This window comes from Zootoca vivipara, chromosome 13 (genome assembly GCF_963506605.1).
Source record: "Zootoca vivipara chromosome 13, rZooViv1.1, whole genome shotgun sequence".
Taxonomy (NCBI): Eukaryota; Metazoa; Chordata; class Lepidosauria; order Squamata; family Lacertidae; genus Zootoca; species Zootoca vivipara.
In genome coordinates this window covers 48,844,215-48,872,110 of record NC_083288.1, presented here as the reverse complement: position 1 = coordinate 48,872,110, position 27,896 = coordinate 48,844,215, and the positions used below count along the sequence as shown (strand labels likewise).

At 47.6% G+C, this 27,896-nt stretch overlaps 1 protein-coding gene across 2 annotated transcripts; it reads right to left on the bottom strand.

The window, feature by feature from the left end:
- On the bottom strand, window positions 1-27,360 carry IRF9 (interferon regulatory factor 9). 2 transcript variants are annotated; one of them, XM_060281869.1, is made up of 10 exons: window positions 27,270-27,358; window positions 24,762-24,860; window positions 22,289-22,477; window positions 20,808-20,994; window positions 17,919-18,049; window positions 13,189-13,291; window positions 11,344-11,424; window positions 8,219-8,566; window positions 3,346-3,458; window positions 1-2,304 (listed from the first exon to the last, which is right to left on the bottom strand). In XM_060281869.1, the coding sequence occupies exons 3-10, from the start codon at window positions 22,475-22,477 to the stop codon at window positions 2,182-2,184; spliced, it is 1,275 nt and encodes a 424-aa protein (XP_060137852.1). In that variant the 5' UTR covers window positions 24,762-24,860; window positions 27,270-27,358; the 3' UTR covers window positions 1-2,181. The 2 variants fall into 2 exon arrangements, with proteins under 2 accessions (XP_060137852.1, XP_060137851.1); XM_060281868.1 differs by lacking the exon at window positions 24,762-24,860 and having other exon boundaries at window positions 2-2,304; window positions 27,270-27,360.
- Window positions 27,361-27,896: the final 536 nt, after the last annotated feature.

Sequence of the window (27,896 nt, the reverse complement as noted above, 5' to 3'; positions counted from 1 at the left end):
TTATAACAGGCGCTATGGAGAACAGGATGCCAGAATAGGTAGGCTTTTGGTCTGATCCAGTGAAACCAAAACAGCTGACGCCCTTAGGATCCCAACTGTTTATTTGTTCTGTTTGTTTTTTAAATGGTGGGAGACACAAAACACTGGAAGCCTGGGATAGCAAGGAGAGCACACTGGTTAGTCCCACCGAACAGCTTTTTTGCAGCTGTCGATGACTGATGAGCAGGCATGTATGAATCAGCAAAAAGACAGCAAACAGTATCGGTTCAGGGAAACCACAGGGAAAACAGTGACTCATCAACCACATGTGAGGCTTAGAAGGCACCAGCCAGCGCCAGACTTAAACACAGAATCATACTCGTTTTTAGGGAGCCCTTTACATAGAATCTGACCAAACTGAATGAAACGTGCTTCCAAGTAAAGGAGTATTGGGACGATGGGGGTGTAACTGGTCAATTCGGGCATGGATCTTGGGGTACGTATTTGGTTTTTTGATGTGGCAACTGAATTAACTTCCCATTGTGAAAACTTCACTTTCACTTCCTATTGTGAAAACTTCAAGGTCTCAAAAGAGTAACTACTGTACAGCTTTTTGGGCCATCTCTAGAGAAGACGTTGCTCTCTCTCTCTCTCTCTCTCTCTCTCTCTCTCTCTCTCTCTCTCTCTCTCTCTCTCTCTCCAGAATATAAAAAATGACAAGAACATAGTAAAAGAGAGGAACAAATTCGGGGCGGGGGGGCATTTCAGAAACAAAATTACTGTAACAGATTTCTGCCTGTTCCTGGCATGCACATTGTGAAAACTCAAAGCAGTAAACGCCCAGATCAATAATGAAAAGCAAGAGATAGAAAAAAATAAACCCCAAGGATTCTGTTTCTTTTAAGTGCATTTCCATTATCGTTTTTGAATTTTGGAAAAAGGTTAGAGAGTTCAATGCAGTGAAAGGAAAATGCTTCATGTTCCCTGGGATGTGTTACTTGAGAACGCAGTGGATTCTGTCTAGGGCAGGCATCCCCAAACTGCGGCCCTCCAGATGTTTTGGCCTACAACTCCCATGATCCCTAGCTAACAGGACCAGTGGTCAGGGATGATGGGAATTGTAGTCCAAAACATCTGGAGGGCCGATGTTTGGGGATGCCTGGTCTAGGGGGCCGGTCTCTGGTTACATTCTGGATGAAATGGCTTTTTAAGGTGCCTATAGGGACGCGAGTGGCGCTGTGGGTTAAACCACTGAGCCTAGGGCTTGCCGATCAGAAGGTCAGTGGTTCGAATCCCTGCGACAGGGTGAGCTCCCATTGCTCGGTCCCAGCTCCTGCCAACCTAGCAGTTCGAAAGCACGTCAAAGTGCAAGTAAATAAGTACTGCTCTGGCGGGAAGGTAAACAGTGTTTCCGTGCGCTGCTCTGGTTTCGCCAGAAGCGGCTTAGTTCTGCTGGCCACATGACCCGGAAGCTGTATGCCAGCTCCCTCGGCCAATAACGCGAAATGAGCATCAGGGGTCCCTTTACCTTTACGGTGCCTATAGCTTCCCTATAGGTCAGGATTGTCTGACATCCAGGATTCAAGCAGACAGAAAATAAAGAAAAAACACTCCCTCACAAAACGTGAAATCTGTGGGATTCTCTGCCACATGATTCAAAGCTCCCACACCAGATTCCAGTGTCCATTTCCAATAAAACTTTATTATTTAAACAAATATTTTCAGATCCACACAGCAAGCGTGAAAGGCAGTCTCCTAGATACTAAAGACATTTTCCTAGATACTGTACTAATAAAGTGCAAGAAGGCATGAGCTCAGTAGGCACGGGAATGAGGGAGGCAAAAAAAAAGGGGGGGGGGTGTTTCCACAAGGTTTTGTATTACTTCCCAGCCATTCCTCAGCCGGGAACTGCAAAAAGGAGGAGGAGGAGCTTATCGTTGCTAATTAGGAGAGGAAAAGCCCTCGCTCTCATCTCAGGATACTACCAGGAAATAATTGCCACCAGTGTTTCCCCTCTAGTGTTTCACACTTTTTCTACATAATGCAAGTTCACAGGTAGAAGTTGTTCCGATGTGCAGGAATGAGCAAAGTAGGAAGTGCCGCTCCGAGGAACTGTTCCAAGATCCCGGGTGGGTCTGTACCACAAGCAGGTCAGCAGCCCCCAAAATCGGAGGGACAGGACAGGTGATTCCTTTTGCCATCTCAGCATTCAGGTGCCCCAGGAGCATTCTCAGCGGAGGCATCCAAAAGGACAACGAGGACTTGGGGAGCAGCTGGTTCTACCGCGGGAGGAGAGACTGCAGCCGAAGCAAATACCTGCTCCATCTGTGGGTGGTGGAGAAGAAGGGAAAGCAACCATTGAAAGGACTCCAGAAATCTCGAACAACTGCATAGGCCGGTCGCCGTTTTGACAGCGTCCTTCCCATCACTTGCTTCTAAAAACCCACCGCTGTTTCCCAAAACGTCTGCGCCACGATTGACTGGGCATGCTGGGCCTGAATACTGTTCCGTTCCAACTTCTGCCTTACCCATGCTGCGATTTCCTCCAAACGCTACTTAGCCACGTCCTGGAGAGCCATAACGCACGTCTGTTCCACCTACCCAGCTTGCATCTCTGCTGCGATTTCCCCATACGCTACGCAAAATGCACCTCTGCCCCCGATGCTTAGAAAACTGACAAAATAAATAAGATTTACTTCTGCCATGATGGCCCAATCTGGCAATCCAGAGCACACTTCATCCGGCGCCCTCCCCTGCTCTTGTATAATAATAATAATAATAATAATAATAATAATAATAATAATAATAATTTATTTATACCCCGCCCATCTGGCCGGGTTCCCCCAGCCACTCTGGGCGGCTTCCAACAAAATATTAAAATACAGAAATCCACCAAACATTAAAAGCTTCCCTAAACAGGGCTGCCTTGAGATGCCTTCTAAAGGTCTGGTAATTGTTGTTCTCTTTGACCTCTGGTGGGAGGGCATTCCACAGGGTGGGTGCCACTACCGAGAAGGCCCTCTGCCTGGTTCCCTGTAACTTGGCTTATCGTAGCGAGGGAAGCGCCAGAAGGCCCTCAGCGCTGGACCTCAGTGTCTGGGCAGAACTATAGGGGTGGAGATGCTCCTTCAGGTATACTGGACCAAGGCCGTTTAGGGCTTTAAAGGTCAGCACCAACACTTGGAATTGTGCTCGGAAACGTACTGGGAGCCAATGTAGGTCTTTCAGGACCGGTGTTATGTGGTCTCGTAGTGTGTTCCAGCCCTTCTCCCGAGCATTGTTGACCCAAAATGCATTTATTTCTTACTTTCTCTGCACTAGATATCTTGTGTCTCCACTCTTGGCAGGCTCCTTCCCAACGCTCACCTGGATGACGATCCGCTTGCTGTCCACGCAGTCCTGCCCCAATTCCTCCCCTACACAGAGAGTGACTTGGTGCTCAGGCTTAGGCCCACGGCCCAGCTGGTATTCCTGCAGTGCTGTTGGCGGAAAACGAAAGAGAGCGGCATGATAGAGCGGGAAGGACGGGCTTTGTCAAATGAATACGGCAATAGGCATGCTACGGCCATCTAAGGGGAAGAACAGCTCTTTCTAAATCAGGGAGCTACTGAACTGCAGGGCCTTCAATCCAAGCCCCCAGCTTTGCCCCCACCAGAAACTAGGCTAAGTTAAAAAGCTCCCACTCATGCCAACAGGAGCTTTTCCTCCAAAACTTATTTGTATGGGGTGGTTTTTTTTTCTAAAATAAATAAATATGATTTTCAGGTTTACACGTCAATAATTTTACAGTCATTTTAACATTTCAAAACTTTCCCAGCCAAGTTAATCACACCCTTTTGTCTGGCACCCAGGTATCAGGATGCCAGGGATTATCACTTTAATTCCTGAGACAATGAGAAGGTTCCCCCCACCCCCCTTCTTCCTTGCAGAGGAACACCTGGTCAGAGAGAGAGTCAAAATGGTGTCAGAAAGGCCTGTCTTCCTGTGCTGCTTCAGACATGTTTCTGTACATTCATGTACATGTTTTATGAACAATTAATATATATATATATATATGACCTCAAAATTCTTATAACAGGCGCTATGGAGAACAGGATGCCAGAATAGATAGGCTTTTGGTCTGATCCAGTGAAACCAAAACAGCTGACGCCCTTAGGATCCCAACTGTTTATTTGTTCTGTTTGTTTTTTAAATGGTGGGAGACACAAAACACTGGAAGCCTGGGATAGCAAGGAGAGCACACTGGTTAGTCCCACCGAACAGCTTTTGCAGCTGTCGATGACTGATGAGCAGGCATGTATGAATCAGCAAACAGACAGCAAACAGTATCGGTTCAGGGAAACCACAGGGAAAACAGTGACTCATCAACCACATGTGAGGCTTAGAAGGCACCAGCCAGCGCCAGACTTAAACACAGAATCATACTCGTTTTTAGGGAGCCCTTTACATAGAATCTGACCAAACTGAATGAAACGTGCTTCCAAGTAAAGGAGTATTGGGACGATGGGGGTGTAACTGGTCAATTCGGGCATGGATCTTGGGGTACGTATTTGGTTTTTTGATGTGGCAACTGAATTAACTTCCCATTGTGAAAACTTCACTTTCACTTCCTATTGTGAAAACTTCAAGGTCTCAAAAGATTAACTACTGTACAGCTTTTTGGGCCATCTCTAGAGAAGACGTTGCGCGCTCTCTCTCTCTCTCTCCCTCTCTCCAGAATATAAAAAATGACAAGAACATAGTAAAAGAGAGGAACAAATTCGGGGCGGGGGGGCATTTCAGAAACAAAATTACTGTAACAGATTTCTGCCTGTTCCTGGCATGCACATTGTGAAAACTCAAAGCAGTAAACGCCCAGATCAATAATGAAAAGCAAGAGATAGAAAAAAATAAACCCCAAGGATTCTGTTTCTTTTAAGTGCATTTCCATTATCGTTTTTGAATTTTGGAAAAAGGTTAGAGAGTTCAATGCAGTGAAAGGAAAATGCTTCATGTTCCCTGGGATGTGTTACTTGAGAACGCAGTGGATTCTGTCTAGGGCAGGCATCCCCAAACTGCGGCCCTCCAGATGTTTTGGCCTACAACTCCCATGATCCCTAGCTAACAGGACCAGTGGTCAGGGATGATGGGAATTGTAGTCCAAAACATCTGGAGGGCCGATGTTTGGGGATGCCTGGTCTAGGGGGCCGGTCTCTGGTTACATTCTGGATGAAATGGCTTTTTAAGGTGCCTATAGGGACGCGAGTGGCGCTGTGGGTTAAACCACTGAGCCTAGGGCTTGCCGATCAGAAGGTCAGTGGTTCGAATCCCTGCGACAGGGTGAGCTCCCATTGCTCGGTCCCAGCTCCTGCCAACCTAGCAGTTCGAAAGCACGTCAAAGTGCAAGTAAATAAGTACTGCTCTGGCGGGAAGGTAAACAGTGTTTCCGTGCGCTGCTCTGGTTTCGCCAGAAGCGGCTTAGTTCTGCTGGCCACATGACCCGGAAGCTGTATGCCAGCTCCCTCGGCCAATAACGCGAAATGAGCATCAGGGGTCCCTTTACCTTTACGGTGCCTATAGCTTCCCTATAGGTCAGGATTGTCTGACATCCAGGATTCAAGCAGACAGAAAATAAAGAAAAAACTGAAAAAACCATTGAAAGGACTCCAGAAATCTCGAACAACTGCATAGGCCGGTCGCCGTTTTGACAGCGTCCTTCCCATCACTTGCTTCTAAAAACCCACCGCTGTTTCCCAAAACGTCTGCGCCACGATTGACTGGGCATGCTGGGCCTGAATACTGTTCCGTTCCAACTTCTGCCTTACCCATGCTGCGATTTCCTCCAAACGCTACTTAGCCACGTCCTGGAGAGCCATAACGCACGTCTGTTCCACCTACCCAGCTTCCTTCCCCCTCTTACTGCAGTTCCTTAAATATATTTTTAATATCTTCTGCATGTTCAAATTAACTTGATTTCTTCATTTATTCATCAACTTTAAATCTATATACTCTTAGGAAGCGGCAGGTTATTACAATAATCCTGCCAGTGTTTTTACCGTATCTGTTTGCAATTTATCTGTAAATATTCCATAAACCATTTCCATTCATTTATTTTAAAAAAGTTTCTTATTCTTCCAGTAAGTTTCGCCATTTCTGCATATTGCACAAGTTTTCGTATCCATTCTTCCTTTGCTGGGACTTCTACTTCTTTCCATTTGGGGTCAAGTAATATTCTTGCCGCTGTACATGAATAAGTTTCTATACAGTTTAGGTAGTTCTGTCACTATAAGTCCCAAAAGAACAGCTTCTGGGGTTTGTTATTACAAACGTTATTTTAAACATCCTTTCCAATTCATTATATATCATTTCCCAGTAACCTTTAACCTTACTACAAGACCAGCACGTATGATAAAAAGAGGGAAAAAACCGCCCTAAACTTTGCTCAGCAATCTGGCTTGGCGGGGGGTGGGAAGCTCCCATTAATGCCACTGGGAATAACTCCCCTCCCTCCCATAACTCTAATTGTCACTTGTGGTGGGGAAAGAGAAGGAAGGGATAAATGGAGAGAGGGAAAGAATGCCTATATGGGGAATTTGTATGTGTGAATAAGGGTGGAGCTGGCTCGGTCATGTCCACAGAATGGAAGATGGCAGGATCCCCAAGGACATGGCTCGACGGCAGGCATAGGCAAACCTGGCCCTCCAGATGTTTTGCGACTACAACTCCCATCATCCCTGACCACTGGCCCTGTTAGCTGTGTATGATGGGAGTTGTAGTCCCAAAAGGGCCAAGTTTGCCTAAGCCTGCTCTACAGGGAGTTGGCTTCCAGCACCAGGCCCACTGGAAAACCAACCCTGGATTACAAAGATTTCTGCAAATGGGACGGACACAAAGGCTGGCAACATAAACCCCGGCATGTGGGAATAACAACAACAACAACAACAACAATTTATTATTTATACCCCGCCCACTCTGGGCAGCTCCCAACAGAATATTTAAAAAATACAATAAAACATCAAATATTAAAAACTTCCCTAAACAGGGCTGCCTTCAGATGTCTTGTTTATCACCTTGACATCTGATGGGAGGGCGTTCCACAGGGCGGGCGCCACCACCGAGAAGGCCCTCTGCCTGGTCCCCTGTAGCCTCACTTCTCCAAGTGAGGGAACCCTCAGAAGGCCTCGGAGCTGGACCTCAGAAACTACAACTAATCCATAATGTGACAACCAGACTGGGGACTGGGAGCGGCCACCGAGACCATGTAACACCAGTCCTGAAAGACCTACATTGGCTCCCAGTACGTTTCCAAGCACAATTCAAAGTGTTGGTCCTGACCTTGAAAGCCTTAAACGGCCTCAAAGGCCCAGTATACCTAAAGGAGCGTCTCTACCCTCGTCATTCTGCCTAGACCCCGAGGTCCAGCTCTGAGGGTCTTCTGGCGGTTCCCTCACTGCGAGAAGCAAAGCTACAGGGAACCAGGCAGAGGGCCTTCTCGGTAGTGGCGCCCGCCCTGTGGAATGCCCTCCCATCTGATGTCAAGGAAATAAACAACTACCTGACATTTAGAAAACATCTGAAGGCAGCCCTGTTCAGGGAAGTTTTTAATGTGTGACATTTTAATGTATTTTCATCTTTGTTGGAAGCCGCCCAGAGCGGCTGGGGAAACCCAGCCGGATGGGCGGGGCACAAATAAAAAATTATTATTATTACTAGCTGACCCGGCCACGCGTTGCTGTGGTTTTTTCCTGTGATTCCCCCCCCCCACCCTGTCCTGATCCATGACGTATCCTGCCCCTCCTCCCTCCACCCTGGCTCATCCCTGTGTTTCGGTAGGATACCCTTCCCTCTGTTGTCCCTGGGGAGTGTTGGCCCCTACCCCCGGTATCTTCCTACATTGGCCCCCACCCTTGGAGAAGGAGCTGTCAGTTTCTGGGTTCCATTTCCCAGTATTTACTTTTGTCTGAGCCCTCTGTTGTCCCCTCCCCCCTGTGTCTCCATACATTGGCCCCTGCGTACGCATCGTGAACATTTCTATACATTTAGATCAAGGATCGGGGGTGGTGATGCGCCCTGGGACATTTCTTGTCCCCTGCAACCCTCGGGGAGTGGCCTGGATCGTTGTGTCAAAATTTCAGGACGATCGGTCAAGCGGTTACGGAGAACATAGCGGGCAACAATTTCAAGATTTTTACATTTTTATATATATAGATTATCATCATCATCATCATCATCTTGCCAAACACCTTTGGCTCAGCCTCACCTGACTTAAATGCCTTGGTGCTGAACAACTGAAGGAAGGAGTTGCTCGGCAACTTCCCAAGGGGCTGGGTGCTGATGCTGGCTCGGCCGCGGCACTGAACAAAAATCCCCTCCATGTTGCTGGCCGCCATGATGCCCTTCTCCAGGTCCTCCAGCAGCCGGTGGACATCAGCCTCCTTCTGGGGGTCCTCGACACTAGAGGCGGGCGGCAGCACGACCCGGCGCATGCTGTTGGCAGACATTCCCGGAGGGGCTGCGGCAGAAGTGACCAGGAACTCGCCCTCCGGCAGCAACCTTTTCAGGACCTGCTTGCCGCCGTAGGTGACAGACAGGATGACGAAGAAGTTCCCTAGGGAGAAGAGAAGAGGGAAAATGAGGGGGTCAGCTAATGCCTCCCCAAACAGGATGCGTACAAATAATAAGGATTATGAGAGCTGTTATAGGGCTTTTGGGGGGGGTCAGTCTGCATGATATCCCCGGGGCCTTTCCCGGCCTGTTTCTGTGAGGGTAGAATCTGTAAGATGAAAACAACAACAACAACAACAACAACAACAACAACAACAACAACAACAACAAATAATAATAATAATAATAATAATAATAATAATAATAATAAATACCCTGCCCATCTGGTTTCCCCATCCACTCTGGGCAGTTGCCAATAGAATATTAAAAACATGATAAAACATCAAATATTAAAAGCTTCCCTAAAGAGGGCTGCCTTCAGATGTCTTTTAAAAGTCAGATTGTTTCCTTGACATCTGACGGGAGGGCGTTCCATTGGGCGGGCGCCACCACCGAGAAGGCCCTCTGCCTGGTTCCCTGTAGCCTCACTTCTCACAGTGAGGGAGCCGTCAGAAGGCCCTCAGAGCTGGACCTCAGGGTCCAGGCTGAACAAATGGGGGTGGAGACGCTCCTTCAGGTATACTGGGCCTTTGAGGCCGTTCAGGGCTTTCATGGTCAGCAGCAACACTTTGAATTGTGTTCAGAAAAGTACTGGGGGCCAATGTAGGACTTTCAGGACAGGTGTTATGTGGTCTTGGCGGCCGCTCCCAGTCACCAGTCTAGCTGCCGCATTCCGGATTAGTTGCAGTTTCCGGGTCACCTTCAAAGGTAGCCCCACATAGAGCGCATTGCAGTAGTCCAAGCGAGAGATAACTAGAGCATGCACCACTCTGGCGAGACAGTCTGCGGGCAGGGAGGGTCTCATCCTGCGGCCCAGATGGAGCTGATAAACAGCTGCCCTGGACACAGAATTGACCTGTGCCTCCATGGACAGCTGTGAGTCCAAAATGACTCCTGGGCTGCGCACCTGGTCCTTCAGGGGCACAGTTACCCCATTCAGGACCAGGGAGTCCCCCACACCTGCCCGCCCCCTGTCCCCTTAAAACAGTACTTCCTTTGATAAGGCAATCTCATCCCCTGCAGCTATGTACCATCAATAGCATCTTGAAAGAGCGAGCTCTGTTGCCATAGGGACAAATGGGTGGGCCTTCTTCTATATCACCCGGCTGGATGCCACCTCATCCCAGGATGGAAGGCTGGTGCCCCCCACTGGACTACAAATCCCATCAACCCCAGCCGGTGCACACCTTCACAGGTGGGTTCACCTTCACAGAGGTTTTTAAGCAGAGGTCGAGTAGCCACCTGTCACAGATTCCTTAGTTAGGGTTCCTGCCTTGCAGGGGGTTGGACTAGATGAGCGCTGGTGGTACCTTCCAACTGTTGTTGTTGTTTAGTCATTTAGTCGTGTCCGACTCTTCGTGACCCCATGGACCAGAGCACGCCAGGCACTCCTGTCTTGCACTGCCTCCCGCAGTTTGATCAAACTCATGTTCGTAGCTTCGAGAACACTGTCCCAACATCAGGGTCTTTTCCAAGGCTTCTTCTCTTCTCATGAGGTGGCCAAAGTATTGGAGCCTCAGCTTCACGATCTGTCCTTCCAGTGTGCACTCAGAGCTGATTTCCTTCAGAATGGATAGGTTTGATCTTCTTGCAGTCCATGGGACTCTCAAGAGTCTCCTCCAGCACCATAATTCAAAAGTATCAATTCTTTGGCGATCAGCCTTCTTTATGGTTCAGCACTCACTTCCATACATCACTACAGGGAAAACCATAGCTTGAACTATACGGACCTTTGTCGGCAAGGTGATGTCTCTGCTTTTTAAGATGCTGTCTAGGTTTGCCATTGCTTTTCTCCCAAGAAGCAGGCGTCTTTTAATTTCGTGACTGCTGTCACCATCTGCAGTGATCAAGGAGCCCAAGAAAGTGAAATCTCTCACTGCCTCCATTTCTTCCCCTTCTATTTGCCAGGAGGTGATGGGACCAGTGGCCATGATCTTGGTTTTTTTGATGTTGAGCTTCAGACCACATTTTGCGCTCTCCTCTTTCACCCTCGTTAAAAGGTTCTTTAATTCCTCCTCACCTTCCAACTGTATGGCAGCAAATCTATGTTCTCCGGGATTAAGACCTGGGACAGCAGGGTCCGGATTCTCACTTAGATCACATGATGCTACCTGCATGACCTGGGGGCTCTCACGACCCCTCAGCTTGACCTACCCCGCAGGGTTGTTGAGAGCATAAATTGGGGGAAGGAGAGGAACCACGTTTGCCCCCATGAGCTCGTTGGGAGGGGAGGTGGGATATAAGCTCCTCCCATTGAAGGGGACTGCCCACAACATCATTTGCATAGCCCCGGCTCCAATAAAAGCTGGAGGAGTTAACCTCCGACACACAGAAGTAAAATATTATTTGTCGCCTAGATTCAGAGACCGTCACAGGCATGGCCAAACTCAGCCCTCCAGGTGTTTTGGGACTACAACTCCCATCATCCCTGGCCACTGGTCCTGTTAGCTAGGGATGATGGGAGTTGTAGTCCCAAAACATATGGAGGGCAGAGTTTGGCCATGCCTGGGACTCTATTGCCTCTTAACAGTGGCTCCGGGGCTGCTTCAGCAGAATATCATTTTAAAAAAGCAATGATCAACATTTTTAAAACCACAGGGAAATCAAGGAGCAGGCTAATATTGCATACAATAGGATCGTTACAAGAATGGAGCAAGTTCCTTCTTATAGACCCTTTCCAAGGCCGCTGCACAGCTAAGACACCAGCTTCCGTCATCTCACCTCTAACAGTCTCTGAAATGGGCACATCTTGGGCGGGTTCTGGGTTCTGGTGGAAGGCAGCAATCTCGTTCACAGCCAGCGCTAGTGTGGAGAAGCAGAAAAGGGAGAGGAAATGAGGAGCCAGCCTTCCCACAGAATAAAGCAATCGTTTCCCAAGGCGTTAACACAAAAATGGTCTTCCCCGTGCCATGGGGACGGGTGTGTAGGATGTGGTGGTCATGTGGGATTACTCTGAGGAATTACGAAAATGAAGCAGGCCATCATGTCAGTGGTGAAAGCATCCTTAGACTGGGTCTGATTCATGGGAAATAGTTTCTGATCAAATCTCACAGGGCATTGCATCTCTGCCGTTTTCTACATGCCTGTCAGTCATGTACCACGGACCATTTGCTTGCCAGGCATCCTTTCAAGGCATCCTTCCTACCATAAAGCTAAGAAAGTAACTTTCTTCGTAGCCTCAAGTAAGCCTATTAGTCTTTGTAGTTCAAAGGTTTCCTGACTCTGTCCCACGTGGGGATTTTTTGGGATATGTCCAGAGAGAATTTGATTGGTTTTTACGGATGCTGTGTTGAAATTCCTTTGTTAATAAAACGACCTGGGGGCTGTGAGTGAAAACGCACTCTCCCCCCCCCCCAAGAGTCTTGCTGGTCAAGCCTCGTGTCTGTTTTTTTAAATCTCAAGGTTCAGTTCTTCCTCCACATTCAGAACGTTGTTCCAACGGCCCCCAATCGGCACATTTTTCTGGAATCAACGGCAGAGTCTATTTTGGGGCTTGGAATAACTACAAATTCCTGGTTACCGAAAGCACTGGGAGACAGAATTACTTGAGAAATGGACACATGTTTAAGATTATGTAGAAATCATTTGCTTTTGGCAAATGTGGCATTATTTTGTTATTTTTACGAACGAAGGAGAGTAGCTAGCCTCTTCCTGATGTACTGTGGGTTTTTATAAACAGGCAGGAAAGAAAGATTTAAAATTATAATGGTCTTAGTACCTTGACAGCCCACAACAGTTCCTCTATTCTTGATATCACGTATTTCCCCAAGATTATATATTCCTTCGTACTTGCTCTGATTATTCCTTGCTTGTGTGTTTTTGGTTTTTTAGCATTTTCAAATTTGAGAGAGAAGCAGGCTTTGTTGAAACTGCAACATTTATTAAAAATGTTGGAGGGGGGGATATTTGGAAACAGTAGAATGTTAACAAGGAAGAGAATGCCTGTAATCAGGTTCACATCACAGCCAGTTCCCCGTACGCCGCTGGAATTTAGACAGCAGCAATGAGGACTAGCACCTTAGAAATGAACAAATGGTGCCATAATCCATTGCCTACCTTTCTGGACCCTCTGCAATTAATTTAAAAGAAGAGCAGGGAAAGGAGGGGGAAAGTAAACCAATCCATAATTCCTGTTGCCAGGAGCTGGGAAGGGCGATACCTATTAAACTCCATTCCTCTGGGAACTGTAGCTCTGTGAGCACCCTGAACAAACTACAGCTCCCAGAATTCTCCGGGGGAAGCCGCAGCTGTTTAAAGTGGTACAAACATTGCATTAAATGCATGTTTCATTGGTGCGTCAAACATTTCGGCACGCCTCTAGTTTCTTTCCATGGAGCGAGAGGCCGAACGTCTTCTCTCAGTTCGAGCGGACACTTATTTTCCAGGAAGCAGGTTGGAAGAGATCTCCTGCTCTGCGAGGTTTTGTTAAGCACAGATCACTTCCTGGCGGGGGGTGGGAAAAAGGGTATGTGTGCCCCTGTGTTGGTGAATAGGGAGAGAAATGGGGATCCCTTCTTTGCACCGCGATCAGAGACACAAAACAGAGGGAAATGCAAATTGCCCCACCTGACTCCATGGACTGAGGGTTCATCTCCCCATATGGGACGACCAAAGCGGCGAATGTGTTTTGGGCCTGGCTAGAGATGGCTTCTAACGTGGAGCTCGATTCCTGGCAGGGGTGGGAGAGATATTAGTGTGTGTTCATACAAAGGCTCCACGCACGCCTCACAGTGGTAAAGAGTGGTACCTTGGTTTTCAAACATAATCCATTCTGGAAGTCCGTTCCAAAACCAAAGCGCTCCAAAACCAAGGCGCGCTTTCCCATAGAAAGTCATGCAAAGCGGATTAATCCGTTCCAGACTTTTAAAATCAACCCCTAAAACAGCAATTTAACATGAAATTTCACTATCGAATGAGGCCATTGATCCATAAAATGAAAGCAATAAACAATGTACTGCAGTCACACAATCAATCAGTCAGTAGCTGAACTGGGTTCCAGTGGTCAGGGATGCATAGCTGCCAAGTCTCCCGTTTTCCCCAGGAAACCCCCGTTTTTCCAGCTGTCCCCAGCCGAAAAAAACGGATTTTTTTGTTTCCCCCCGGTTTATTCTGGCGCGGCGGCCATTTGACAACTGGGCGGAGTATCCTCAGAAGCGACTTTTGATGCTGCTCTGCCCAGTTCCAAAATGGCTGCAGCGCGACTTCTGGTGCGGCGGCCATTTTGGAACTGGGCACAGCAGCATCAAAAGTCACTTCTGAGCATGCTCTGCCCAGTTCCAAAATGGCCGCCGCGCTACTTCTGGTCTGCTACTTTCGGTCCGGTCCCTTATTTTTCAGAGAGGAACTTGGCAGGTATGCAGGGATGTAGTCCCAAAACACCTGGAGGGCTGAGTTTGCCTATGCCTGTTTTATTTTATTTGTTTTATATCTTATATTTTGGAAATGTACATCCAGTACCTATTTATCTACTTGCAAAATAAAAAAATTCCTTCAGTAGCACCTTAAAGACCAACTAAGTTTTTATTTTGGTATGAGCTTTCGTGTGCATGCACACTTCTTCAGATACAGTGAAATGGAAGTTTCCAGGCACTTATGTAGAGAAGGGGTGGGGAGGGGTGGGGATGGGGAGGGGGGATCACCCAGAAGGGTGGTGGAAATGGGTGATTGACTGACTGATAGCTGTTGATGACCGCAAACGACTGCAAATGGTTTTGCATGAAAAAGCAAGGGTTGAGATGGCTGAAGATCGCTTATCATGTATAATGAGATAAGAACCCGATATCTCTGTTCAAACCAGGTCCCTCCATGGTTTTGAGCTTGGTGATAAGTTGCAATTCAGCAACTTCTCTTTCCAGTCTATTTCTGAAATTCTTTTGTAGTAAGACAGCTACTTTGAGATCTTGTATAGAATGTCCTGGGAGATTGAAGTGTTCTCCTACTGGTTTTTCTGTCTTCTGGTTCCTGATGTCAGATTTATGTCCATTTATCCTTTGGCGTAGGGTTTGGCCTGTTTGTCCAATATAGAGAGCTGAAGGGCACTGTTGGCATTTGATGGCATACACAATGTTAGAGGATGAGCAATTAAATAGTCCTGAGATGGTATGTTGGATGTTGTTGGGGCCAGTAATGGTGTTGTCTGGGTGTATGTGGCAGCAAAGTTGGCATCTGGGTTTATTGCAGGCTCTGGTACCAGTGTCCATGTTAAGTCTGGTGGTTGTATTATTGTGGGTGAGGAGTTGTTTAAGATTGGGTGGCTGTCTGTAGGCAATGAAAGGTCTTCCTCCCAGAGCTTGAGAAAGGGAGCTGTCATTGTCCAGGAGAGGCTGTAGATCTCTGATGATGCGTTGTACTGTTTTAGCTTGGGAGCTGTATGTGATGACTAGTGGTGTTCTGTTATTTTCTTTTTTGGGTCTGTCTTGCAGCAGGTTCTCTCTAGGTATCTGTCTGGCTCTGTTGATCTGTTGTTTAACTTCATCAGGTGGATATTTTAGTTCTAAAAAGGTTTGCTGTAGATCTCTTAGGTGAGATTCTCTGTCTGTAGAGTTGGAACAGATGCGGTTGTAACGTAAGGCCTGGCTGTATACGATGGATTGTTTGGTATGTTTGGGATGGTAGCTAGAAGCATGTAGATATGTTTGTCGGTCAGTTGGTTTTCTGTATAAGGTGGTGTCTATACGTCCATCCTGTATTTTTATAGTAGTGTCCAAAAAATGTATTTCTTGCATAGATTGGTTCATTGTTAGGTTGATGGTGGGGTGAAAGTCATTGAATGTCTGGTGGAAGGTTTCCAGGGTCTGTTGTCCATGTGTCCAGATAATAAAAATATCGTCAATGTATCGCAGGTACAGGAGAGGTTTGAGTGGGTAGGAGTTAAGGAAACGTTGTTCTAAATCTGCCATGAAGATGTTGGCATACTGTGTGGCCATGCGGGTGCCCATGGCTGTGCCGCTGATCTGGAGGAACAGGTCATCACCAAATTTGAAGTGGTTGTGGGTAAGGACAAAGTGGCAGAGTTTGGTAGCAAAGTCCGCTGTGGTTTTATCTGAAATGGTGTTCCTTATGGCTTGTAAACCATCATTGTGTGGGATGTTGGTATATAGAGATTCCACATCCATAGTGGCTAGTATAGTATTGTTAGGAAGATTGTTCAAATATTGTATTTTCCTCAGAAAATCTGTGGTGTCACGTACGTAGCTGGGAGCACTGATAGCATATGGTTTCAGAACAGAGTCCATATAGCCGGAAACACCCACTGTAATGGTGCCAATACCTGAGATGATGGGGCGTCCTGGAAAGAGAAGTTGCTGAATTGCAACTTATCACCAAGCTCAAAACCATGGAGGGACCTGGTTTGAACAGAGATATCGGGTTCTTATCTCATTATACATGATAAGCGATCTTCAGCCATCTCAACCCTTGCTTTTTCATGCAAAACCATTTGCAGTCGTTTGCGGTCATCAACAGCTATCAGTCAGTCAATCACCCATTTCCACCACCCTTCTGGGTGATCCCCCCTCCCCATCCCCACCCCTCCCCACCCCTTCTCTACATAAGTGCCTGGAAACTTCCATTTCACTGTATCTGAAGAAGTGTGCATGCACACGAAAGCTCATACCAAAATAAAAACTTAGTTGGTCTTTAAGGTGCTACTGAAGGAATTTTTTTATTTTACTTCGATCCAGACCAACACGGCTACCTACCTGTAACCAACCCTATCTACTTGCACTTTGACGTGCTTTCGAACTGCAGGAGCTGGGACTGAGCAACAGGAGCTCACCGCATCATGGGGATTTGAACCGCTGACCTTCCGATCGGCAAGCCCAGGGCCGCCTTAAGCGTATCTGGCACCCTGGTGCGAAGATCCCTCCGCCCCCCCCCCGCGCCCCGTTTTGCAGTGCGGCTGCCATGGGCAAAGCAGCGCAGCGCCCCCCTGGCGACCTGCCGCATTGCGCCACCCAGCCTTGCCTTAGAGCCGGCCCTGGGGAAGCCCTAGCACTGGGTGCTACACAGTCACAAAAACAGAACAAAAAGAGCCGCAAAAACAAAAACGCAAAATAAATAGCAAAAACAGACAGACCTCAGCATAACACTCAAAGCGGAAGTGTGGCACTCAAAATGGAGCCCGTTCAGCTTCCGAGAAAAGTTCGCAAACCGGAACAGTTACTTCCGGGTTTGCAGTGTTTGGGTTCCAAGTTGTTTGAGAACCAAGGGACCACTGTATTGTTGCCCTGTCCTTTTTAATACAGACCCAAGCACCCCACTCATACCACAATTTGCTTCAAGCAGGGAGGTGCAGAACGCCAGGGGGTCAGGTCCACACAAACTAGGAAGCAGGGTCGTAATCTAGCTACCTCTGCATACCGATATATATATATATATCCTCCATCTATCCCTATATCGACGCAGCCGTTTCCAGCTCCTCTCTTCTGAAATATTGCCGATACATATTAGAAAGGCCTGCTTCCTATGTTCCCGTCACATCTAATCCTTTCATATCTCCTGGGATAGCTCCGTCAGTAGAACACAGGACTTTTTTGATCTTGGGGTGACGGGTTCGAGACCCATGTCGTGCAAATGATTCCTGTGTCGCTGGGGCTGGGCTAGATGACCTTTGGGGATCCCCTTCCCACTCTATAATTCTATGATCTTGCGCTCAAAGCGCTGCCCGGGGCTTATGGGAGTTGCAGGTTGGCAAAGGTTCACCTAAGAGAATAGGTGAAATAAAGGGTGTGTGTGTGAAGACTGTGAATGGGGGAGAGTGGGATAGTAGCCAGGAAGTTGAAAATAATAATAATGTGATTTTGTTCCAGAGGAAATGGCGGAGTGGGGGAAAATTGATCAGAGGAGACCCTGCTGGGAGTCTTGATGGGTTAGAAACCTCCGGAAGGCAAGTTTTCCTTGGTTGTGGCCCCAACCCCCATCGAAACACTCCGGAAATAGATTTGGGAAGTTTTAAACTTCAATCAGAAATTCCTTTATTTGCCTAGGCTTACTTTGATATTCTCATTGACTGCATTATTCTAAATGACATAATTTCTGCAATGCGTTTTTTTAAAAAACAAACAAAATTGATTTTGATGTGCACTATTTCATTGTCTTAATGGCGTTTTGTTCCCTTCTGCTTGTAACCACTGCGAACCACTTAGGAATATTTTAGGGGGGGGGGGAAGGTCTGCAGTTTGGAGCACAGAGCCTCCGGGTTTTGCACGCAGCAGGCCCCACGTTCGAATCCTGGCAGCATCTCCAGATGCCAGTGTTCCTATCGCATCTCATCCTTTCGCTCCTCTGACACTCACCGTCTTCAAGCTGCAGGCGGCGGCTGGAGCCTGAGGGAGGTTGCTATCAGGATCTCCGTTCTCCTTCTCCGAAGACCTACTGGAAGATTCCGGCCAGGGCGCTTTTGGCTTCCTCGCCTTGGCCTGGGTCCCTTGAAAGCAGGCAAGACACACAGGGCAGGCGGTTAGGCTCCATGCAGAGAGACAAAACTCCCTAACCCAAAAAGGAGCTGGGCTCTACTGCGCAAACATATCACGCAAACCAGCACCTGATTTGCAACAGCTGGGGAGGGTAGGGTAGCTCTATTTAGTATATATATCGCTTATCATTTTCAATTTTACAAATCTGCACACATCAAGCAAACCACACATTAAACATTAAACGCTGACTTCCCTTCCCCACACTTCCATGGTTCGTTTCGATTTACCTGTGCTGCTGTTGCATATTCTAAAGGTAAAGGTAAAGGGGCCCCTGACCATCAGGTCCAGTCGTGTCTGACTCTGGGGTTGCGGCGCTCATCTCGGTCTATAGGCCGAGGGAGCCGGCGTTTGTCCGCAGACAGCTTCCGGGTCATGTGGCCAGCATGACAAAGCTGCTTCTGGCGAACCACAGCAGCGCACGGAAACGCCGTTTACCTTCCTGCCAGAGCGGTCCCTATTTATCTACTTGCACTTTGATGTGCTTTTGAACTGCTAGGTGGGCAGGAGCTGGGACCGAGCAATGGGAGCTCACCCCGTCACAGGGATTCGAACCGCCGACCTTCTGATCAGCAAGCCCTAGACTCTGCGGTTTAACCCACAGCGCCACCTGGCATATTCTAAATACTCCTTATTTTATCTTTCCCAATTTCCCCTTCGCTTATAATTTTACCGCTTTGTTTATTCTAATCCTGCTGACGTCTCAAGACGCTTGCAATCATTCTTCAATAATTCCACAATTCTCTCCCCCCTCCCACAATCTTAAAAAGTCTCCCTTAATGCTCTCTTCTTAGTCTACCAGGAAAACTATCCATTTCTGCATATTCCATCAGTTTCATCTGCCATTTTCCCCATTCCATTTCTGAGCATAAACTATTCAGGTTGCTCTTGTTGGGGATGTGAAGAGGTTTTTCCCAATCTCTAGAGATATCTGAGCCCACTATTCCTAAAAGAAAGGATTCTGAGTTTTTGTTTGTTTTTAAAAAAAATACTTTTCAACCATTTTTCAATTTCATTATAAATCATCTCCCAGAAGCCTTTTGCTATTTTACATGCCCATCACATATGGAAGAAGGTACCCAGGAGGGTAGCTTTAAAACAGGCACCCCCAAACTGCGGCCCTCCAGTTGTTTTGGCCTACAACTCCCATGATCCCTAGCTAGCAGGGCCAGTGGTCAGGGGTGATGGGAGTTGTAGTCTCAAAGCATCTGGAGGGCCGAGGTTGAGGAAGCCTGATGTAGAGGAAAATGAGGGGCAGAAGAGAAGGGGGGATATGATAACCATGTTCAAATATATAAAAGGATGTCATATAGAGGAGGGAGAAAGGTTGTTTTCTGCTGCTCCAGAGAAGCGGACACGGAGCAATGGATTCAAATTACAAGAAAGAAGATTCCACCTAAACATTAGGAAGAACTTCCTGACAGTCAGAGCTGTTCAGCAGTGGAATTTGCTGCCAAGGAGTGTGGTGGAGTCTCCTTCTTTGGAGGTCTTTAAGCAGAGGCTTGACAGCCATATGTCAAGAATGCTTTGATGGCGTTTCCTGCTTGGCAGGGGGTTGGACTGGATGGCCCTTGTGGTCTCTTCCAATTCTATGATTCCTCAACTTCGGCCCTCCAGATGTTTTTGGCCTACAACTCCCATGATCCCTAGCTAGCAGGACCAGTGGTCAGGGATGATGGGAGTTGTAGTCTCAAAGCATCTGGAGGGCAGAGGTTGAGGAAGCCTGATGTAGAGGAAAGTGAGGGGCAGATGGGGCTCGTCCACCTGGGAAGGGAGTCTGTCCAAGAGAAGGAAAGCTCTGATTCCTAAACCTCCGCTGCCTTGTGGGATATCTTTGGGAGAAGAAAAGGCTCAAGAGTAAACGCTGCAATAAAAGAAAATAAAGTGCTTTGGGAGGAAAAATCTCTCTAAAGATAGTTTCCTATTTAAGTTACATTAGAGTCCAGACGCTATTCATCAGGAAATAAGGATTTGTTTTAAGTTTTTCATGTGTGCTAAAACTCAGTCTAAATTGTGGTGTTGTATTTTTTTTTAACCACATCAGTTAACAAACACAGATACATATTCTATAACGTGATTGTTTTAGTTACGGTAAATAAATTGTTTCAATTGTTATTAAGGAAGTGTTTATTAAAGTGCAGCAGAAAAGTTGTCCAAATGTAAACAGTTAACTTATCAAACCTCACAATAATTTCATAATTATCTGTTTATGTATTTCCAATAGTATAACTGGATCAGTGATTTTTGATGTCACTGTAAAAACTACTCTGAAAAATTATTATTCCAAAAATGAAACCTTCATCTGGTTGTAAATATTTAGATGGTGCCAGCAAGAATGAGTCCTTCTGTAAAAAAAAATGAAAAAAATGACTTAAATCAAGTCTTACTGACTAGTAATTTAAATCGTATCCACCCTGTTGGGAACTGTAGTTTGATAAAGGTGCTGAGAATTGTTAGGGGACCCCCATTGCCCCCAGAGAGCTAAAACTCCCATCGTTCCCTGGGAAGAGGGTTTGGATGTTAAACCTCTCTGGTGGGGAGCGGGGACCCCCACTTTAGATGGCGTAAGAATTTCCTTCCTCTGAGAAAAGGTGGGCTTATATGGCCCCCCTCACATTACCCCACAGGGAAACACAGTTTTTTGGGGTGCAGGGCGTTCCTCGGGTATAGAAACTTCAAGAAGGCGGGGGAATTGGAGGCCAATGTCCTTACCAAGCCCTTGCTCAGGTATCGGCACTAGGCGGTAAACCTTGTAGGGCTCTGCGGTCCCCAGCTTGGAGCGTTCCGGTACCTCCTCGAACTCGGGGCTCTTGGAGAAAGCGCAGCGGATGCGCGTCTTCCAAGTGGCAGGGTCGAGGGGCTCGCCCGGCCTGTACTTTCCTTTAAAGATGGCCCAGGCCTGGGAAAGAGACAAGAGGCGCAAGGGTCAAGCCTCCTTGCAACTGCATCTCGCCCACAACGCTCCTCTGCAGCCCGCACTTCTCCCTGAGAGGCTACATTTCTACCTGCGGGGATTCCCACCCAACCCCCATCCTGCCCCCCCCCCGGCGCCATGATGGGAGCACGCCCCATCGCAGTCCCAAACAATGCAGGCCGGACGTAGGTTTGTAACCTCGGCGAGAACCACGGCTCAGAAGCGTGCTACTTTTGCAACGTTTTGGCCGATCCTAATAGAAGTTCTGGAACTTTGAGGTGAGGATTTTAAAAGGTTGCTTTGCAACGTGGTTTTCGACGGAGTGCTCCGCAAGTGCTCATCGTATCAATGCCATCAATGAGCCATCCAGTCCAAACCTAGGCAAACCTTCACATTTCAACAACAATTTGTGCCATTTCATTATCTCTCTTTCAATAGATTTGTTTTGTATATTGTTTCAATTCTATTAGAGGTCAATTACTTTTCAACAATTACTTTTCATATGGTTTTCAGCTGCTTGCATTCCATCTGCGTCGTTTTAATTTGCGTCTGGGTGGTGGTGGTAATATAAATCAATATAATTATAGTTAAGTTAAGAATAATTCCCTTGCGATTCCTTGGTGCCTGGTTTGGACCCTGCAGTTAGCCCAGAACGCTGCAGCAAAATAGCCGACAGGTCTGAGACTCAACCAGAACCCCACTCCAGCCCAGCTCTAGATTTGTACAACGTCTTCATGAAACCATTTTATTTTATTTTCAGTTCCTAAAGATCCCTAGCATGGAATCTGCACTCCTTCACGACTGCCGCACGCTGGGTCGATATCTTCACCCAGTTATCTCCTACGACCCCCAAGGTCTCGCTCCTGGTCAGCCCCTCGCCAGCTCAGACCCCCAAAGTATGGTAACCCTGATCGTAACCGAAAGGCAGCGTGGAGCAGTGGTTAGGAACGCCAGAGAGTTCAAACCCTCGCCCGGCCGCAAATCTCGCCGGGGGACCCCTAACCTACCTCACAGGGCTGCAAGGAGCGGCAGAATCGTGCTTTCCACACGGGACACAAAATCAGTAAATAGATTGACAAATAAACCAGGAAGACGGGGAGGCAGAAAGCCAGAAATGCTTCTGAACGACCACCACACTGCCGGCAAGTCTCTGCCTTCCCCACTACCACCGCCGCCCCGTTCCTGTGGGTCCCGGTGCTGCCAGAATCATAGAGCTGCAGGATTGAGAGGTACCCCTGAGGGTCATCTAGCTCAACCCGCCGAAATGCAGGTACAGTACCTTGAAAAAGCCGGCGTCCTCCTCGTGCCGGAATTCCTGCTTCCCTGCGTGTTTCCACGGGATGCGGAACATGGTCTTGTGGGGAGGGTCGTCCCAGACCACCCCCGGGAACTGACCGCTTTCCACCTGCTCCACGGTCCACTGGCGCAGCTTGCGGGTCCTTCGAGCCCCGCGCCGAGACGTCGCCATCTTTAACGGGGGAGAGAGACGAGATACAGAAATCAGCCGCTGGTGGGGAGGAGGGGTCCCCTGGAAGGCGTGGAGGGAGAGCTGGGGGGGCACCTGGCCCTCCCAAAAGACTAGGTGCAATAATAAAACCGCAGAGTTGGAAGGGACACCAAGAGGCATCTAGTCCAGCCCACCCCAAGGCACTTAATACGTCTGTTTCTAACACCTCATTTGAAAAAAATTAAAGGGTTGGGGGATCTTTTGGAATCCTGAGTGGGTCCCCACCACCACTGTGGACCTAGCTTTGGCAAGTAGGTGGGGCGGCTGCCTGCCAATCGTCCGATGTCGCAAGACCCACCCACCTATTTTAACCCGCCGTTCTTAATGGCACCATGTTGAAATTCCAAAACAGCAGCAAAAAAATGGCCATTATGGGAGAAGGCACCTCTTCCCAGCGAGATGAGCAAAAAAATTACTCTTGCCAAAAAAAATTACTCTTCCCCAAAGTAATTTTTTTGGGGGTGTAGGCTGTGTACACACTGCACAAAGGATCTCCCCCCCAAAAAAAAAATCCCGGGAACTGTAGTTTGCTGAGGGCGCCGGGAATTGTGGCTCTGCGAAGGGCAAACCAAAGAGCTCTGGGACGGGAGCGCGAGAATCAAGGCTCATACCAAACAAATGGCACTTGGTCTTGGTTGACAAACCCACGCAACACTGTAATGCGATATGTGGCAAAACCCACAAAGACACTTTCGAGGCCTTTGTTTCATCTTTACTTTGTTTCATTAACTCTGTAAGAGCTTTGGTCCTCTGCAGCCAACGACTCTTTCCGGCTTCGTGGCTACATCTGTAATATCGAAACCGCTTTTGTACCTTTTGACTGACACCCATGGTTTTTCCTTGTACTGTTTTGTGTCATTTTGAATGGGGGGGGGGTTTGGAACGGACCAAGAAACCACCGGGCCCAAACTTCTGCCAGGTATCTGCCAGACTACAAGGAAGTCTGATCGTTTAAAATAAAATAAAAGGCTTCCGTGAGTTTTCGAAGAGGGGGACGTGCAGGCCTGTTCAGGAAAAAAGGACACATGTAAAAGTAGAAGAAAGAAAGAAAGAAAGAAAGAAAGAAAGAAAGAAAGAAAGAAAGAAAAGTTTGTGTGTCTTTTCCATAGCTGAAGATCTAGGCAGCGAAGGAACATCTCAGTTCTGGGTTTGCAGTGTTTGGGTTGCAAGTTGTTTGAGTACCAAGGAGTTTGAGAACCATGGCACCACATTATTATTATTATTATTATTATTATTACATTATTATATTTGTATACCACCCTATACCCGCAGGGCAGATACCACATAAAATTGCAATATAACAACACAAAATATATAATAAAAACCCAATAACCCCCCCCAAACACATTTTAAAAGGGCATCAGGTGTCAATCAGCCCAAGGCCCAATTAAAGAGGAACATTTTTTGCCTGGTGCCTAAAGGTGTATAATGAAGGCGCCAGGCGAACCTCCCTGGGGAGAGCATTCCACAAATGGGGAGCCACTGCAGAAAAGGCCCCGTTCTCGTGTTGCCACCCTCTGGGCCTATGACAGAGGAGGAACACGGAGAAAGGCCTAGAGTTCGGGGATCGGGGCCATGGACGCTTTAGTTGAGATTCCTGCATTGCCACGGGTTGGACTAGAATCCAAGGGCCTCACTCTGAACAAGGCTGCTTTCCTGTAGTCCTCCGTGAGTTGCAAAACATGTAAGAAACACTTAGAGGCACACACACTCCAAAACAGCTTCCCTTACACTGCACAGACTATTTGCAATTATTGTGCCGTGGCTTCTGAAAAAGAAAGTGTGTCCCGTCGGGTGGGAGATAAACCTTCTCCTTATTAGATTAACAACATCAAATTGCAGAATGTAATATTGCTGCAAGGCGGGATGCTAGCAGAAAGGGGAAAGTAAATGGATCCTGGCAAACGCCTTGATAGTAATTCTGGCACACTTGCCCAGCTTGCTACCGTCCTGAGGGAGGCTGACTGGTTGCTGTCAATAGCTGGCCTCCGAAACTCACCGCCAACGCCCCGAGCTAAAGGATGATGTGATCCAGGAGGCTTGGAGGGAGGGTAGCTTGAGGCAGACTAAGAGAGGGGCTCTGTAAACATTGAAATTTAGGAAGCTGCCCTATGCTGGGTCAGATCGGTTATCTACCTGGCTCAGAATTTCTGCCTACACTGACTGGCAGCAATGGCTCTCCAGGGTTTCAGAAAGGGCGTCTCTCGAACCCAGAACCTTCTGCATGCAAGGCAGGTGCTACTACCTCTGAGCAGCAGCAGCCTTTTCGCTTTGTCCCTGGAGTCGGCCAGAAGGTTGAGCATCTGGGAGCGTTTAAGCTGTGTGCTTCCCATCTAGGCTCAACCTGTAAATAGACATAACAATATTGTGTTTTCATAATATCAGAGAGAGATATAAATAGTGCTATTGTTACTCACAGCAACAGCCCAGGCCTAATCCCTATGCATATTTTGGGATCTCGTGGTTTTGCCTAAATCTACAGCCTGTGCTCCTCAAACTGTAGTCCTCCATATGTTTTTGGATCTTTCTTGTTTAATAGATTATTTTATTTCATTTTTCTGTTGTAAGCTGCCCAGAGTGGCTGGGGAAACCCAGCCAGATGGGTGGGGTATAAATCATAAATTATTATTATTATTATTTCTCCTCCCTAAAATTAGAGATTCCCTATGCAATCGAAGCAGCTGCCCTATTTGCATTGTCAAACTACAGGGGGGGGAATCCTCTTCAAAGGGGCTTGCTTCCGAGTAGACCAGCGGAGGACCAGTCTGCAAATCTACAAAAGTTTGCTCGGATAATGCGGACAACACCAGATCCTTCGGGATCTGCGATTACACCACCGCCATCCCGTCCTCAAGTGTACACGCACCCACACCAATTATCATTTAATAATAATCTCGTACCACTTTAGGCCTGTTTAATGGTGTGTTTTTTAAATCTGCTTTCTGTAGCTGGGGAGAACGAGAGACATAGGAAAGGCAAGGACAAAACAGCCAAAGAAAATAAAAGGCTACAGCATACATATTAGTATTACAGGAAAGAAACAAGTGTTGCATGCATTAAAAAGGAAAAGGAGAAGGAAGGAGTTAGCATGAGAGAGATAAAAACAGGAAACGAAGGCAGGGTGGTGCAGTGGTTCGAGCGCCAGGCGAAGGCCTGCGAGACCAAAGTTCAAATCCTCCTTCAGACATGAAGCTCACTGGAGCCAGTCGCTGCCTCTCTCAGCCTAACCTACCTTGCAGGGGTGTTGCAAGGGCAAAAGGCGGGGGGGAGAGGAGGACCACCTTCAGCTTCTAGCAGGAAAGGTGGGGTGGAAATGTGGAAAAGAAAAGGGAAACCGTGTTAAAGCGAGGATATCAAAGAATCTTCCAACACGCATCACCTCCGTGCAGCATTACAGATTCCTTCTAAACGGCCATTTTGTGCGGGTCTGAACATCTGGATGGCATATATTGAATTTAATTGTTGTGAGGGTTTTTTTTGGGGGGGGGGTAGCCTGAGTCCCTCCCAATTCCTGGATCCAGCAAGGATTCAATGGCTGTAATAGCTGGGGGGAAGTTTCTTGGTATGGCGCCTTAAGGGAACAAAGGAAGTGGTTCTGTGCCAGAGGGCGAATGGCTTGGTCCCCCGCTAAGTGGCACAGAGCCACTTAGAAAGGCAAAAGTCAGAGTTGTGCCAGAAAGCAGCTGAGAGACAGAGCCATCCATGCCTGATCTCTGCTGGGATCCAAGGCTGTTGGAGCTAGATCCTCTGGGATCTGCCAGGGCTGCGAATCCCTCCATCGTAGGCTCAGGTTGTATACATGTGTGAACCTAAGTGCCTGGAACCCCCGGCTTCTTGGGGTGGCGTGCAACAACATGTTTAAATTAAGATAGATGGATCGTTGGCTATTTATTGCCTTTTCATAGAATCATAGAGCTGGATGGGCCCCCGGGGGGTTATCTAGTCCAACCCCCCTGCTGTGCAGGAATGTTTTGCCCAAAGTGGGACTTGAACTCTGAACCCTGAGATTTAAGAGACTACAGTACTACGGACTCGGCGGACAGCAGAGGATGTCCTTCTCTATTATCCCTTCTATTCCCCCCCCCTCTTTTTCCTTATTCTTCCTTGGTTAGTTTTGTTAATAAAAACATCAATTTTAAAAACAAATAGATTCTTCCAACACCATAAGGACGGAGCAAATCCGAGCGCCTTCCCTTGTCAGAAAGCTTCGCTGAACACAATGAAAAGCGGCGCGCAGGATTGCTTGGGTTTCCAGACTCAAAAGAGAGCAGGACAATTAAAGGCACCGATGTCCTGTTCTCTATTGAGTCTGGCAACCCTAAGGATTGCTCGGTAAAGGCAATCCATTCAGACCTCGCCCCCCTCGGAACTTAAAAGTTGGCCATGGCTCCCGTTAAACCCCGTCGATTGCAATGGGACTCCTTGAAAGTAAGACAAATAATAAAAATAAATTAAAATTCGGCCCCAACACCCGGATTACGGCACGATCAGTAACAATAATAGCAAGAATATTGCTTATTATATAAAGCACTGGTGCAAAGACTCTTATCTGGCCGTGGTCTCTGCAGCAGAGTACAGTAGCGAGGAAGGCTGCGATCCTCCGCAAGCACTTTTGCAGGGAGTAAAGCCCCATTGGACTCGGCTTACTTCCGAGTAAATGCGCTCGGGGAGGCGACAGGAGAAAATTAAGGCAGGAAAGTCGAATGATAAAGGAAAGGAAAATATATCTATATATAAAAAAGTGATGTCCCACCTCTGATCTCCAAGTCCCCCTCCTGCAGCGAACCTCTTCGCAAAACACACCGTGTAGCGACTTGTCCTCCCAGCTGAGCTGGGCTTCGCCACGCCCCCTCTGGGCGTCGCCACGCCCCCTTTCCTTCTGCCCCGCCCTCCCTCGCCCATTTCTCCCGGCTCCGATTCTTTTCCCATAAATCACGTGGCCGCCGCCGCCGCCGCCGCTCCGGCCTCCAGGGGGCAGCAGAGAGGAGGGCACGCCAGTTTCAGGCTCCCCTGCCACCAAAACAAACGGGAAAAGCCAATGCAGTTTCATGACGTTGATCTCTGGGAGAGATCTCTATTTATCCAGAGATAGATAGATAGCTAGATAGAGAGATAGAGAGATGAAAGAAGGAACATCTACACCCCCAAATTTTTAAAGCACCCTTACAGCAAATGCCTCCCCCAATTCCAGAAAAATGAATAAATTTTGTGGGAACTATAGTTCACCCCACCCAGTTACGATCCTCAGCACCTCTGACAAACTACAGCTCCCAGGATTATTGGGGGGGGGAGAGATCTGTTTTAAATGCATGGCGGTGGATGGAGTTTGCATGCTTGAAAGTTCATCCCCACTCCAAAAAAAGAATGCTGGGAACTGTAG